We start from the raw sequence: 17,194 nt of genomic DNA, 5'->3' as shown, positions 1-17,194 counted from the left end.
AAGATAGCTAGTCCACCCTAGCATTGAGTTGAAATTTATTTCTTTGTGTTTCCTGAAAAACCTAGGGAAAATTTGATTTTTTGTGTCATTTAGTCTTCGGTTATAGCAGTTTCTGACTCTGCTTACTAAGTGAGTCTTGTTTTAAAGTCAATATATGCCCCCAAAATAACAAATCAAAATATAAGAATAATTTGAAATCATGCCAAGGGAACTTTCCATTTAAAAGAAAATCTATGATTAATTTAGTCCTTTTGAAAAGCAAACTATTTTTTAAAAAAATAAACCTGTCACTCCCTAATTTATCTGCTTTTAAAAATCTGTTGTTTTTTTTTAAATGCATGAGTTTTCTTATATACCAAGGCACATCTGCACTAAGAACTGACTATATGAACAGGTTGGTGATACAGTGGTTAAAGCATCAGCTCTGGAATCAGGAAACCCTGAGTTCAAATTCATCCTTAGACACTTGATCCTTACTAGCTACGTTAACTTGGGCAAGTCACCTAACCCCATTGCCTCAAAAAAAAATCTCAAAAAACAAAGATCTGCCTATAGCACATTCACTCAGTTATAATTCACATTTAGTTTGTTCTTCATTAGGGAATTCCAATTTTGCTGGACATTTAGTCTTTTTTTTTAAGGTTATGACTGTTAGATAAACTCAAACATTCAAATTCAGAGAATTCTAGAGATAAGAGATGCTAAGAGCTTATCTAGCCCAACCAACCTTATAATTTTAGAGATGAGTAAAGTAGGCCCAAGAAGGTTGACTTAATATCCCAGGTTGCATGGTTGGTTTGGGACAGGGCTGACTTTCAGAACCACTTATTCTTCCACCAGCTAAACTAAGACTATTATTATACTATTTCTGAGAATTCCTGGGGGCTTCTCAAACTAGAAGGGAGATACCAAAAGGAAGTTTTTTCAATATTTTCAGCCCTAGGTGTGTAGGCCAAGGGAGTGGATGGGAGGCACCTATAGACTAGACTTTCAACAACACCTTTATTTTGCAAGCATTAAACACCCACTAAGTTTAAGACGTTGTGCTAAGTCCTGAGTAGATACAAAGAAAAAATAAATGAAACTGTCCTTGAAGCCCTCATAGGGCTTGTGTTCTAGTGGAACAATAGACTAATAGACACATATATAAAATATAAATGAATAGGTGTGTACATGTATGTATAAACACACACATATATGTATATATACCATTTGAAGAGGGAAAGAGCACTAGCCACTGAATGGCAGGGGAATTAGGGAAACCTTCTCAGAGGAGATGGCCCCTGAGCTGATAACCCAGAAAAGAAGATAAGGATTTTTGAAAGGCATAGAAGAAGTCAGGCATATGGACTGATTTGTACAAATATATTGGGGAAGGAAATGGCATGTTATATTCAGGAAATAGATGAACAGGCAATATGAGGAGCCATCATATCATGAGAAGGGGAGTGATATAAGACAAATCCAAAAGTAGGTTAGAGGCAGATTGTGGAAGTCCTTGAATCAAATATAGAAGGCTACATTTTGTCATAAAAAGCAACTAAAGATTTTTTGAGCAAGGGAGTAACATTGATAGATCTGTGTCTTAGGGAGTCTGGAGTTTTAGCACATTCCTCACAGTAGGGACAGTGTATTGGTCATATTTCTAGCCTTTTCTTGGCCCTCCTCAGTCATTCAGTGTGTGGGTCAAGGATAGTCAAGGATGGGAATGTGGACTCCACTGGTGATTTTCCACTGAATAACAAGGATCATATGATTATATGTGGAAGGAAAATAAATTAGAGGGGCAATAAAATTTAGACCTATTGACATCATGTGAACAATTTTCTCACAATTTTTTTAAAAAATCCTATTTTGTTTATATTTGAAGAAAAGAGATTTTAAAATGCTTTGAGAAGCCAAACCCAGAGAAGTGTTTTCCTAAAATAGGATGGCAAACATTTATAATTTTTTCCCTCTTTATTTAGAGGTAAGTGCCAATCAAAATTCAAGGAAAGAAAAACCTTGAGGGAGGAGGGCATTCTTGTCTTTCTCATTCCATATTTATTGTATGTATATATATATATATATATATATATATATATATATATTTGATTGAGAGCTTAATACAATGGTGATAATAACTTAGACTTTTGTTATTCGCAATGCCTCCCCAGTGGCAAGTGCATTTCTCTTTAAGCAGATCCATTGTGCCTGTTTATACTGGGATACCTAGATATACTACTTTGAATGATTCTTATGCATTTTACTGTGAACTTGTTTTTTCATGTCTCACAGAATAAGATATATACAATAAATTAAAGAATTCTATGAAAAGGATCGATGAAAATTGGAAAAAATCTAATCACCATCAGTCAGGACAGCAGACAGTGCAGTGCGGAAAAAGTCAATTGAACATTCATGAGTCAGTTGGATTTATCTGGATATATAACTGATAAGGAACAAGAGGATTTGCCTTATGGTGGGGACCTGATAGAGAAAACTGAACTGTTCCCTACCCACTGTGATGAGACTTTTCCCTTAATCAAGGATATGTCACATACTTTCCAACAGCCCATCTTTTCATACACAGAAATTCCTCAAGAAGAGACTCCAAGATGTGCAAATGACACTTTTCCTGAAACTTCTGTAATTAAAAAGTGCAGTAAAGAACTATACACTGGATTTTTTCACATTCCAACTAATAACGAGGGTTTACTCCAACATCTATCTAAAGAAGAATTCTCAAATGCCATCCAGCCTCTTGCTGGTGAAACTTTCCCTGAGCTATCATTTAAAAGTTCTGATGAAACCATTCTTAAAAGCCTTATTCTGAATTGTAGTGAGAATTCTTTGTCAAGAGAATCAATCACAGAACTCCACAAAAGAAATGATATCTGCAGTCAGTCCAATCACAGACAATTCACAAGGAAAGAAAGTATTTTTGATTTTGATTTTGAAGAGTCAGTGACTCCTGGAGATTGCTTTCAAGGAATTTCACATATTGTAGGTGAAAATGGAAACCCAAATTATCTACAAACAACGTGCAGAGAGTTGCCACCCCAGAAATGTCTGTTTGAAAGACTAAACCCAGACAGTGGGCTTAACAGTGGTCAAAATCAAGATCTTCCAGATTTCTCTCAAGCTCCCAAAATCAGGATACCTATTAATATCCATCATAGTTTGGCGACTGTAGTTCAACAAACCAATTCCTCTCTTATCTTGAGTGAGAAGCCAGTTATTGTGCAAAATGGTTTAGAAACCATGACTATGAATTTTCTTGACAGAAAGCCCCAAGAGAATAATGAAGAAACTACTGACTTTAGGCAATGCTTAAAGGTAAATGAAATGTGAGACTCTGGGAGGGATTGCAACAGATGCTTTTCATCTGTATGAATGAAGCTAGTCAGAGGGCTCCTGGGGGGAGAGGCAGGAGACCACCCTGAGCTAGAGGACTTCCTCTCTCTAGGTCTCACTCTCTTCCTCTGCAGATTTAAGGGGTTGGATTAAAGAGTTGCTTGGGATGTTTAGGATTATTAGATGCTCTCTGAGAGTCTGTCCCACCTCAGTGGTTCTTTACTACTTTGAAAAAAAGCTCTCATTGGTGTGCAATGACACCATGATTCCAAAATTAGCTGTGGTAAGGTAGCACAATCACTGGATGTACAGTCAGAAGATTTGGGTTCAAAATCTGGCTTCTTCTGACTTATTACCTATATGACCTTAGGCAACTCACCTCCTCTTTTGGTATCAGTTTCCTCATCAGTAAATGTGGGAGGTAGGCTAAATGATCTCTATTGTCTCTTCTGCCTTAAGATTCTATGCTCACTTTAGTTCATTATTGCCAAATGATGTGTCTAGCACAATTTTTCTTGGCACATAGCTCCTATTGATATTAATAGCTGCTATTTGCATTAAGTTCTTAATAATTTATCCAAATCTTTAATATTTCCATATATATAGTAAAGTAAATTATGTTAGCAGAGTAAATTTTATTTGTTATATATAATATTTTAAATATTATTTAATGTTTATTTTCTTCCCTCCCCATATCTTCCAATTCTACATGAATTGAAGTCAATGACTGAACACATTGAGGACAAGAATCTCATTGACTATCTAGGGTGCAATACTAAGGTAAACATATTGTGTATGGAATTACTCAAGATGGATTTAGTTATTTAACCTTTTCCTGAGTAGATTTCTCTTTCAAACTCTCATGTGAAATGCCCACTTGGCTCAATAGTTCCATATGACTGATTCTCCCATTTCTAAAAGGTGAAAATAACATGATGCTCAGAGATGAGAAAGGGAGAAAGCTCTCCACATCTTGATTTCTGTTCCAAAATTCTCTGCTTCACCCAAGCTCAAGGCTCAGTTTGAGATGAAAACTAGCTAACCCCATCTAACAGATAATATGTTATCAATTCTGATGCAGGGGCTCCTGAGAGATGGGTACTGAAGTACTATAAATTAAAGACCTTGACATGTATTCAGGAAAACATTTGAAAGACATCAGGACTCTGATTCATGCAGAGAACGACTTTGACTGCTTTGCTTGACTCAAAATTTAATAACCCAATTAATTCATTAAATTTTTCTGCCAGGAATGAAAGTACCAGCAATAACTCTGTAACAGACAACACCCTGATAGGATCACTGATTTAGATGAGGGACTGGAACATCAGGTCCAATCTGACCCTTGTTTGGTCTGGCACTACCATGGCAACCATAACCAGGACTCAAAATTCATTAAATCCAGGAGCCTTTTAAGGGTGAATTAAATGTTTGATCAAATATAGCAATCTAATTTTAAAACTGCTAATTTTGTATGAACCATGAATGATATTATAAATATCCAATGGCCCCTAGCAGAAAAACACTCCCCACCCCTGATTCAGATGGCATCTTAGAAGGTCTCTAGTAGAGCAGGTCTCAGACTTTTTAATCTTAGTATCTTAAGAATTATTAAGGACCCCAAAGAACTTTTATTTATATGGACTAAATTTATTAATTTTATTGTTGTTGATCAGGTGTTTCAGATGCTTCCAAGTCTTTGAGACCCTATTTGGGATTTTCTTATCAAAGATAAGAGTGGTTTGCCATTTCCTTTTCCAACTCATTTTACAGATGAGGAAACTAAGACAAATAGGGATAAATGACTTGCCTTGATTCACACAGCTAGTAAGTTTCAGGGGCCAAATATGAACTCATGAAGATGGGATGCTGTATGCATTGTGCCACCTAGATGCCCTTATATCTATTGATACCATATTAGAAATAAAAACTGATAAACTTTAAAACATTCATTTATTAATTTGTATAAAAGACAATCATAAACCTTTTGCACATTAACATAAATAAGTTTTATAAAAAACTTTATTTTCTAGAACAAAACAAAATTTAATGAGAAGAGTAGCATTGTTTTTAATATGATTTTTTGGATCTTTTTGATATTTGTCTTGGTAGAAGACAATTGAATTCTCATATCTGTTTCTGTATTCCTTGTGTTATTTTCTTTAAAATTTATGAATAAAACCCAGTCTCTCCTTGAATTGGAAAAGTGAAGAGAATTTTAATAGGCAAACGATGGGGGTGGTGAATAGAGCACTGGTCCTGGAGTCCTAGCTGTGTGAACTTAGGCAAGTCACTTAACCCCTGCAAAAACCTAAAAAAAAAATGGGCAAATGATATCTTAGTATTATAATGAAAATAGTTTTGACACTACAGACCATCTGAAATGATCTTAGACCACACTTTGAAAATTGCTGCTCTAGGGGCAACTAGGTGTTGCAGTGAATAGAGTTGTGACCCTACATAGTCAGGAGGACTTGAGTTCAAATTTGACCTCAGATACTTAATACTTAACTTTGCAACCTTGGGCAAGTCACTTAACCTCATTGCCTTACAATTTTTTTAAAATGAAAGAATTGTTGCTCTAGAACAAGTCCTTCTCTTTACAAATGAGTAAACTGCAATCTGAGAGGTATGGTACTCATCTGACAGATGTTCATTTGGCATCTCTTCTGCTGAGTGCTATGCTGAGGTACTATTAGAGATGCTGTGTTTAGATAAAGCACAACCTCTTGCCTTCATTAAACTTAGTCACATTCGAATGTCTATAATGCACAAAGATTTTGTTTTGATTAGTTCTGTGATTTCATCCACATAGAGAGTTCTTAATAAGGAACCACTTCTACCAGTGCAGAATGGCATCTTCTAAGTAATTTATTGTCTTGGAAAGTTGACTGGTTCAGCAAAGTTAAATGATGTCCAGAATCAGTAAGCCATTACAGGCTAGAGATAAGACCTAAACTCAGGTCTTCTTGACTGTGAGGCTGACTCCCTATGTAATATATGTGCATATATATGTATGAAGTGTTTATATGTGTGTGTATATATATATGTATATTTAAAATTTCTACCTCTATGTGTTTATATAAGATATGTTTATTTATATATTGTATAGTATATATTTTTATATTTTGTTTTATATTATATATAATTTTATATGCTGATATTTTATATAAATATAGAATATACAATTTTATTTTTTCTCTATTACATAGTTTTATTCCTGTAACACTGTTAGACATCACCTTAGATCATCTACAGAATCACCTTCAAAAATTTTTGATTATGGCCTATCAGTAAAGATATTTTAAACATATATGTATCTCCTGATATATGTATATTTCTTTTATTCTAAATTCTATAATGTACTATTATACTAATGATTATCTAAATTGTAAAATTTATACAAAAACATTTATTTAAGAGTATGAGATAAAGATGAAATATTTGATCCATTCTATTGATTCTACAATAGGGATTCATTGAAGTTAATGGAGTAGAGGAGAGACGGGGGGGGGGGGGGGGGGGATCTTTAGGAAAATTAGTTTAGCAGCTATGTGGAGGGGGGGCAATGAGACCAATTAGAAGACTAAATGCAGATAAGGAAGGATAAAAATCTGAATTATCATGGTATTTATATAAGTAGAGAGAGGGTAACAAACTTAAAAGATTGTGGATAGAGAAAGGACAAGATGGACAGCTGACTGGATCTATGGGACAAAAGAAAATGTAGTCAAAGATGATATCAAGGTCCTGAACCAGTGACTGAAAGGATGATGGTATTCTCTTAAGGCAATAAAGATGTTCAAAAGAAAGGTAAGGTTTGGGGAATAATGCAATGAGACTTGCAAAGCAGATCACAGCTCATAGACGACTACTTACCTGTAATCACTCTCTGTTGCACCCAAAACAGAAAGTTTGGAGGTGGGGTTCTTCCTCTTCACCAAGTACAAAATCTGACCTCCCCTACAAGATGATATGGGAGATAGACATAATGGAGAAGCGGTTTTCCCCAATGGTCCCTGACTTTCATATCTAGTGATATGGATCATCATTAAGGGGTTAAGTAATTCAGTTCAGAAGTGAGGAAGTTGGGAGCTTGAATAGTAGAGGTAGGGAACAGAGTGGGAGAGTCTTCAGGATGCCGGGTAAATGTGTTTGGTTTGGAGACAAGCCCCATGATTGACTAACATTTGGGGAGGGGGTGATTGGTTGTTTCTATATCCTCTGAGAATCATGCCAGGCCCTTGCTTTGTAAATCACTGTCTTAGAGGATCAGTTGAAAAGAAATATTCAAGAGTTATTTTAGTAAAATAATTGAAAAATTGCTAAAGAAAGGAGCAGAAAAAAATAAAAATGTTTAAGTTCTTTGAACGTTAAAAAAAATGAGGAATTATTTAGTTGAGAAATTCAGTAAAGATACTCTGAGATACTAGAACTCTGGAATTGAATAGTAGTTTATTTCATAGGCTTTACTTAATAATAGATCTTATATATTGTTTAAGAGGACAAAATATTGTAGTTGAATTTTTCTGATTAGTTTCTTTTTTAAAATAGGTCTTGGGGCGGCTAGGTGGCACAGTGGATGGAGTACTGACCCTGGAGTCAGGAGTACCTGGGTTCAAATCCGACCTCAAACACTTAATAATTACCTAGCTGTGTGGCCTTGGGCAAGCCACTTAACCCCATTTGCCTTGCAAAAACCTAAAAAAAAAATAAAATAACTCCTAGTTTTATTTATTCAATAGTTTTTTTTTAGTTTTAGTAATTTTTCTTTGTTTTTTTCTTTTTTAATTCTTTTTTCTCTTTTTTCTTCATTGTTTTTTCAAAAATGTTTAGGTTTTTCATCTTGGTATTAGTTGGATTTTTTTAAAATAACTTGGTTCTTTAAAGACCATGAAACTAATTCAATCCATGCTGAAACATGGAGTCAGAAGTTCTGAATTTCAATCCTGGCTCTATCTCTTAATACCCATTATGACTTTGAGCAAATCATTTTTCTCTGGACCTCAATTTTCTCATGTTGTAAAACTCTAAGGTCCCTTCCAACTCTAGCTCCATAGATAGTTATATATCTCATGATCTATATTTCCAACAAACTTACTAAATTTCCATTTAGATTTCTCTAATGTTAAAATATTTTTTTGTCTCTGGTAGTTCTCTCCTTGAATGATATGCACACAAAGGTTCTTTTTCTCTAATTGACCAGGTAAATGTAGAGCCTCTCCTGGATGTCTCAGAAAGAGTTCTTTCAGGTAGACATTTTAAAATTTCTTTTAGATTTTTTTTTACATTATTGCCAATGTCTGTGACTATAGATTTCTTTTTACATTTCATCCTTACATTGTGAGCAATAATAATGACTAATGCTTGGTTTTATTATATAGGATTAGCATCTAATACAAAAGTCTTAAAATCAACTACTGAATTACAGCTGCCTTCAAGTCCTTCACAATTACTTAAAAAAACAACAAATGGAGACAACTCATGTCAGGAGCTAATGGAAAAGACCAAGAACTTGAAAACTAAAGTAATGCTTAAAAACTCTTCATATTGCTGATTACTAATAAAACAATAGAGATAGATATGCAGAAAACATCACGTTTACAACAAAGTTTTTTTGTTATAGGTAGAAGAATTTTCTAAAAGAATAAACCAAGATTCTACCTCTTTAAAAGATAATAAACAGGTAATAATACTAAATCTCCATCTATTGTCTTCCCTGATTTCTTTTAAGTCCCAATTAAAAAACTATCTTCTACATGAAGACTTTTCTAATCTTTCTTAATTCTAGTGCCTTTCTATCTATTATTTCCTATTTATCCTGTATTTATCTTGCTCATATATGACTCCTTGTCTCCCCATTAGATTGTGAGATCGTTGTGGGCAGGAATAGTCTTTTGACTTTTTTTTGTACTCCTAGTACTTAAACAAGATGCTTGATAAATGTTTTTTGACTATTGCAATTTTTAAAAATCAATTTGTTAAAGAAATCAATCAGTTTAAAAAAATTTAGCACCTGCCACACACAAGACATTGTGCTAGGTACTGGTAATTCAAAGATGAAAATGAAGCAAGCTCTTTTATTAGAAGAATAGAACATGTACAAAAATCAGCAGTGTACAAGGAAAAGAGAAGAGGGAAAGAGCATGAACAACTGGAGGGAGAAATCTCTGACTGAGTTATGTGGAAAACTCAGAGGTAACTGGGTTGTCATCTGTGTCCTGTAAAAGTTTTATGAAAACTGACATTGTAACTCCAATTATATTTTAATCGCCAGACCCTTTCCAGGAAGTTTCCTCATTATGGTTAATTGATGCTTTCAGAAGAAAGATGGAGTGTAGGGGGTGGGATGCTGGCCTCTTATACTCCTTGATCTGGCATTCAAGGCCCTCTTGTCTCTGCAATCTAAGACCTATCCACCCTTCTAGTTGTATTGCATTTATTATCATGACACATTATAAATGTCAGCAAAATAAAATTGTATGCTTATTCAAGTCAACCAGCATTGCCTACAAGGCATGATGTTAAGTGCTGAGGAATAAAAGAGAAACATATTCTCTCCTCTGAAGGAGTTCACAAGCTAATAAATATAACAACTGGCAAACAGTTATGTTTAAACTAGCTATTTTTTTTACAGGATAAACTGAAGACAGTCTTTGAAGGAAAGTACTTGCTTTCTGCTCATCCTACCTCTATACTTTGTATATAACGTGGCCCGTGACACGAATGTTCTTTCCCCTTAATTTTTCCCCTACCCTTCCAGCTTCACCTGTTAGAATCCATTCCTTCTTTTAGAACTTTAGTCAGATCTCACCTCTTCCCTGAAACTTTACTTGAGTCCCAAAGCTATAATCATAGTATTATAGATCTTTTCTCAGATTCCCTAACAAGTCAATTTTAGTTTCACTTCTGAATTCTCTTCCTCCCTCATGGAGTAGACAAGAAAAACAAAACCCTGTACAAATTTATATAGTCATGCATAACAAATTCCCACATTAACCATGTCTAAAAAACAGAAAAAGAGAAGGAAAATATGCTTCAATCTGCACTCTGAGTCCATCAGTTCTCTTTCTGGAGGTGGATAGCATGTTTCTTCATGAGTCATTGATGATGTTTGTCCTTCATTCTTTTATTCTTTTTTTTTTTTTTTTTAGGATTTTACAAGGCAAATGGAGTTAAGTGGCTTGCCCAAGGCCACACAACTAGGTTAACTATTAGGTGTCTGAAGCCAGATTTGAATTCAGGTACTCCTGACTCCAGGGCCTTTGCTCTATCCACTGTGCCACCTCATCGCCCCTGTCCTTCATTCTTGAAGAAGACCATGACAGGGAGGTGATGCCATGATAGGGACATGAGTTGGATTTGAGTGAGGGGTAACCATGCTAAGTCACCAGCCTCACTTTCTCCTCCAGACTCATCTGGGTCCAGTGGGTAGAGATGGGTCAGCACGACAGGAGATGGCCTGGATGTGAGGCAATCAGGGTGAAATGGCCTGCCCAAAGTCACACAGCTCATAAATGTCTGAGGCTGGATTTATTTAGCAAAGTAGTTAATTATTGTGTGGATCAGTGTTACTATGGTTTGTCTTTGTTTTTGTTGTTGTGTTGCTATTACTGTGTAAATTGTTCTCCTGGATCTGCTCACTCACTTTATATCAGTTCATAGCTATCTTCCCAAATTTCTTTGAAACCCATCCTTAGTAATTTTTATAGTAAAATATTCACACCAATGATTTGTTTAGCATTCCCCAGCTGATGGGCATTCCCTCAGTTTCCAATTCTTTGCCACTACAAAAAGAGCTGCTATAAATATTTTTGTACGTATTACCTCTTTTTTTGATCTCTTTGGGAAGTAATTCAGGAGTAATATTAGTGGAGTAAGTATAGTTTAGTAGGAAGAATAATTCACAATTATTCTCTAGAATGGTTGGATGAGTTCATCAAAATTGCAGTAGAGGTCTGTTTTCCTACATTTTATAATTATGTTCATGTAGTTTCTGTATGTATCTTGACAGGAACACTCCCAAGTGTTCCATGCTGTTTATAGTTATTTCTCTTTGTATCTCTTCCTGCTGTATTTTGTTGGTATTATGCAGAAATACTGGTGATTTGCATTGGTTTATTTATATCCTATCACTTTGCTGAAGTTGTTCATTTTTATTAGATTTTTAGTGGACTTTTGGGGGATTTTTAAGTAATCATAATAACATCTGGAAAAAGTTATGATTTACTTTCCTCTTTGCTTGTGCTTATGCCTTCGATCTTTTTTTTCTTAGCCTATTGCTGGTTTTTGTTTTGTTTTGGTTTTGCAAGGCAATGAGGTTAAGTGGCTTGCCCATGGTCACACAGCTAGTTAATTATTAAGTGTCTGAGTCTGAATTCGAACACAGATTGTCCTGACTATCCACTCTATACGATGTGCCAACTAGCTGTCCCCAGTTTTTGTGGATATGTTACTAAAATTACCTTGTTAGTATTTATAGTTTTGTAACAATATTCCTTTTGGAAATTCATCTGTGGTTTTTTTTTCCCTCTGTTTTAGTATCAAGATCATTATTGTGTCAGAGAAAGAATTTGATAGGACTATTTCTTTATCTAATTTTTCAAATGGCTTAAATAGTGTTAGAATTAATTGTTTTAGGGTGGCTAGGTGACACAGTGGATAGAGCACCGGCCCTGGAGTCAGGAGTACCTGAGTTCAAATGAAGCCTCAGACACTTAATAATTACCTTGCCTTGAAAAAGAACCTAAAAAAAAAATTAATTGTTCTTCAAATATCTGGTAGAATCTGCTTTTAAATTCTTCTGACCTGAAGTCTTTTTCCCCTTTGGAAGTTCATTTATGATTTTTAAAAATATTTTTCTAAGCCAGGGTCATTTACATATTCTATTTCCTGTTGTTAATCTGTGCACTTAACATTTTTCTAAATATTCATTATTTTCATTCAGATTGTCAGTTTTATTGGTATGTAGCTGAGTAAAATAGCTCGGGTTAATTGCTTTTATTTCTTTTTAATTGGTTGTGAATTCACATTTTCAATTTTGATATAAGTAATTTCTTTTTTTATAACAGAAAATAAGCCAGTAGCTTACTTACTGTTTTTATCATAAAACCAGTTCCAACTTTTATTTATTAGTTGATATTTTTAAACTTTCAGCATTGCTAATCTCTCTCCTTTGATTTTCAGGGTAGCTATTTTGGTATTTAATTGGAGGGGTTTAAAATATTTTTTTTGTTGGGGTTTTTTAAGTTGTATGTCCAGTTCATTGATCTGCTTTTTCTCTGTCTTACTGCTGTAAGCATTTAGAAATATAGATTTATCCCCTAAGTACCATTTTGGATGTACCCAACACATTTTGATATATTGTCTCATTGCCATAATTTTTAATGAAATTATTGTTTCTGTGATTTGTTCTTTCATTCTATGGAATTAAGTTAATTTCCAATTAATTTTTAATCAAAGACCCTTTCTTGAATATAATTTTTATTGTCTTATGGTCAGAAAAAGATACATTTAATATTTCTGCTTTTCTTCACTTATTTGTGAAGGTTTTATTCTCTAATGGTTTTTTGTGTGTGTGAAGGTATGTATATATTAGAAATAGGCATGCTCCTTTCTCTATCCATTCAATATTCTCTGGAGGGTTTATCATATCTAACTTTTTAAAAATTCTATTCATCTCCTTAATTTCTTTCTTCCTTATTTTATGATTAAATTTATCTGGTCTTTAGAAGTATAAAACATGATGTTTTCACTACCTATTTCCTCCTGTAACTCATTTAAATTTTCTTTAAGAGTTTACATGTAATGCTATTTGACACATATATGTCCAGTATTGCTATTCCATGGCAGAGATGTCAAATATGTGGCTTGTGGGCTATAAGCAGTCTTGAAAAACTCTCAAGTATGGGCCAAACCAGATTATAACATAATTAGGAGGGAGAGGATTCTGGGGAGACAGTGGAGAAAGTCAGAAAATTCCAAGCTCTCCAGACTTCCTCCACAAACAAGTCAAAAAAAAAAAGCACCTAAGGGTCAATGTAGAGTACAAAAAATAAACAAGAGTTGGGGCAGAACAGTGATTTTCTAGGGACTAACAGAAAAGATCTGAAGATCTGGATGAAATGTAAACACCTCCAGGCTAACTGTCTGGAAGAGCCAGAAGCAAGTCTCAGGGACAGCTGGGGTGGGAGGTAGCCTCCACCTCTGCCAGAAGAGGGGGAGAGGGGGAACATCTATTAACAAGCAGTGGCATGGGAGGTGCTGTGGCTGTGGACTCCTAGAGGAGAATTGAGTTCTTGAGCATAATCACAGGAGAACTGAGTTCTTGGTCTTGGTTCCAGATCACAGGAGAGAGCTAAAGTTATAGTCACTGTAGAGTTGTTGTCTAAGGAAGGTTGTTTGCAGCTTAGTGTGTTAGAGGGGCCCCAAATTGTGGCTTGGAGGTGGAAAGAAGTCCAGAGGTTTCCCTCAGGACAAAGCTCCTGAGGCCAGAGCTACCCCCTCTCTCTGCAGACTAGAGGTAAATATAACAATTAGCTGCTAAAAAAAATTAAAAAGGAACAGTAAAAGAGAAAGAATTTGGTCATAGGTAGTTACTATGGGAATAGAGAAGACCAGAGTTCATCTTCAGAGGAACATACCAAACTTAAAAAAAAACCTCTCCTATCCCAAAGAGTAATGTCAAATGGCTACCTGTTCAAAAAGAATTCATAGATGAACTCAAAAAAGACTTAAAAATCAAGAGATTTTAAAAAAGAGAGACTGAGGAAAAAACTAAAAAATTAAAAAAGAACAATCCAAGAAAAATTAGAAGATTATGAAAATAAAGTAAACTAACTGGAAAAGAAATCTTAAGGGGAAAAAGATTCTTTGAAAATTAGAATTGGTTAAGGGAAAGTCACTGAAATTATAAGAGAATAAGAAATAATAAAATAAAATATAAAGAATGTAAAAATAGGGGGCAGCTAGGTGGATAGAGCACCAGCCCTGGAGTCAGGAGGGCCTGAGTTCAAATCCAGCCTCAGACATTTAATAATTACCTAGCTGTGTGACCTTAGGCAAGTCACTTAACCCCATTGCCTTAAATAAATAAAAATTTTTTTAAAAAGAATATAAAAATAGAAGAGAACATGAAAATAAAAAAAAACAATTGATCTGAAGAACAGATCAAGAAGAGAAACCATAATAATAATCTGACTACCTGAAAGCTATGGAAAAAAAAAGATCTTAATAGAATAATACAAGAAATAATTAAAAGAAATTTGTCCTGAAGCGTTTGAAAAAGAGGGAAAAGTAGAAATAGAAAACATTCACCAATCACCACCTGAAAGGATTCCTAGGAGGAAGACTGACAGGAATATTATAGCTAAATTCCCAAACTGACAGGAATTTATAGCTAAATTCCTGTTGCTTTCAGGAAATGTTATAAAACTGATACACACAAGCCAAATCTATAGATATCAATGAATATGTATGTGTGTGTATCCATGTGTATCTATGCGAATGTGTATTGCATACGTGTGTGCATGTGCATTACACACATGCACATACAGATGTGTTACACATGTGCATTGAATGCATTGCATTGCTACATGTGCGTGCACTTGCATACATGTGCATGTGTTCATTGCATTGTACATGTATTTGTGTGTGTTTGTATGTAGCTGTGCACATGTATGCATTGCAACCATGTCTTGTTAGCATGCATGTGTTGCGTGCATGTGTGTATGTGTATAATATATGTGTTATCTCCTTTTGTATTACATGTATGTATGTGTATCTCTATATAGGTATATGCATATGAGAGTATTTATGTGTATATATGTATATGTGTATGTATATAACCATTCTTAATTGTAGCTATCCTGGACAGGAAGAAAACATAAAGTAAACACAAGGTTAAGAAAAAAACTATTTAAGAGCAACAAGGGAAAAAACACAATTCAAACATGGTGGTGTTACAATTTAGAATTACAAAAGACCTAGCACCAACTACTTTAAAAGACCTGAAAGTCTTAGAACACATATCAAAAAGCAAAAGAACTGGGGTCGTGGCTGAAAATATCATACCTGGCAAAGTTGAACCTGAACAACAACAAAAAAAAAGGATATTCAATGAATTATCCTGAACAAATAAAAAAGGATGTTCAATGAATTACCAAACTTTCAAGATCTTGCTACAATAAGCCCTGAACTTAATAGAAAATTTGACAAACAAGAACCAAGAGAAATATAAGGTAAAATAAAAGACTAATTACAAGGAACTCAATAAGAGCAAATTGGGTTTTTTACCTCTATGTAGAAATGTAAACCTTATGTCCAAGATTATTATTTGTAATATAATTCAAAGGAAAGATTGGGGTAGTTGAGTAGAATTGGATTTCTAAAAGAAAAATTATGCAGGAAAAGAAAATATTTTATACAAATGGGGTGTAAAAGGAAGAATTGATACAGAAGAATTATATGGAGGAGACCAGTTCTGGAAACTCACTTTCATCAGGAATGGGTTAAAGAGGGACCAATACATACAATAAACAAACACATACATAGATATGTATTAAAACATTTTTAAATTCAGAAAAAAATAAGAGAAGGAGATAGGAGAGGATACTGAGTTAGAGGGTAAGGGAATAGGATAAGAGGATATATAGAAGGGTGTGTGGATCAGTGGGAAGGGGGATATATAAGAGTGTAAGGGAAGAATTCTTGGAAGGGGAAAAGATTAAGAAAAATAGGCAAATGATACACATAAACCAAATATATAGAAATCTATGAATTTGTATATGTATCCATGTGTATGCATGTGAGTATGTGTATATGGATGCACACATGTATCTATTGCATATATAGGTATGCATGCATGTTTATATATGTATAAATATTCGTGTGTATGCCTATAATGTACATATATAACCAAGCTTAATTGTAGCTATCCTAAGGAGGAGGGGAAAAAGTAAAGTAAACACAAGAAGGAGACACCAGAAGAAAATCTACAAGGAAGCAAAGAAAATATGGAATATTTTAAACACAATATGTAGTATGTATTATATCGGTTTTTCCAAAAAATATATATCATTTAGACTTTCTTAAAATGAAAATTTATTGGTTTGTATTATGGATCTTCTCTTTTGTTTTCCTGCACAGATGAAAATATTTTTTCTTATTTGTAAGTTTAAAATATAAAAATGCATCAAAAATATATTTAGGAAATGTTAACAATATGAATTAAAATGCGATACAATATAGGTAATGTCAATTTGTGATTTTCTGAGTTATTACTTGTACCTCAGGGATCCATTTCTATATGATTTTTACAGCATTGTTCTATGGTAGATTATAGTTTTTCCTGTTTAATCTCTTTTAATTAGTTCTATTTTTACTTTTGCTTTGTGTGGAATCCCTGCCTCCCCTCTTTTTTTTTTAAACTTCAGGTAAAGCACAATAGATTCCTGTCTAGCCTGTTATTTTAACTCTATATGTATCTTTTTTGTTTCAAACATAATTGTTGGAATTTGATTTCTTATCCATTTCTGGTATCTTCCATTTTATGAGTGAGTTCATTTGATTAATATTCATAACTATAATTGCTGTGTCTTTCCCCTCATTCTATTATGTTTTACTTCTCTTTTTGCCCATTTCCCTCTTTAAGAGTGTTTTACTTCTGACCACTGCCTCTCTTGATCTTATTTTTCTCTTATTTATCCACTCTCCCTTAATATCTTGCCCTCCTATTTCCCTGTTGAGTAAGATGAATTTCTATATCCAACTATGTGTGTATATATAAGATAATTTTCTCCATTCTTTCTCTTCCCTTCCTTTTCCTAGTGCATTCTTTTTTTGTTTAGTTTTTTCTCAG

General features: G+C 34.2%; 1 protein-coding gene across 4 annotated transcripts in view; it reads left to right on the top strand.

The window, feature by feature from the left end:
* Positions 1-17,194, top strand: part of AKNAD1 (AKNA domain containing 1) — a 54,495-nt gene that overhangs the window by 1,670 nt on the left and 35,631 nt on the right. For all 4 annotated transcript variants that reach the window (XM_074188318.1, XM_074188317.1, XM_074188319.1 and 1 more), the window contains exons 2-6: positions 2,278-3,318; positions 4,057-4,116; positions 8,543-8,588; positions 8,721-8,863; positions 8,963-9,022. In XM_074188318.1, the coding sequence (XP_074044419.1) occupies positions 2,401-3,318; positions 4,057-4,116; positions 8,543-8,588; positions 8,721-8,863; positions 8,963-9,022 (1,227 nt within the window). In that variant the 5' untranslated portion in view covers positions 2,278-2,400. The remainder of the gene's footprint in view (positions 1-2,277; positions 3,319-4,056; positions 4,117-8,542; positions 8,589-8,720; positions 8,864-8,962; positions 9,023-17,194) is intronic.

This window comes from Macrotis lagotis, chromosome 5, assembly GCF_037893015.1.
Source record: "Macrotis lagotis isolate mMagLag1 chromosome 5, bilby.v1.9.chrom.fasta, whole genome shotgun sequence".
In the NCBI taxonomy this organism is placed as follows: Eukaryota; Metazoa; Chordata; class Mammalia; order Peramelemorphia; family Peramelidae; genus Macrotis; species Macrotis lagotis.
Note: the sequence above shows the minus strand (reverse complement) of the source record. Positions and strands in the feature narration are given on the sequence as shown.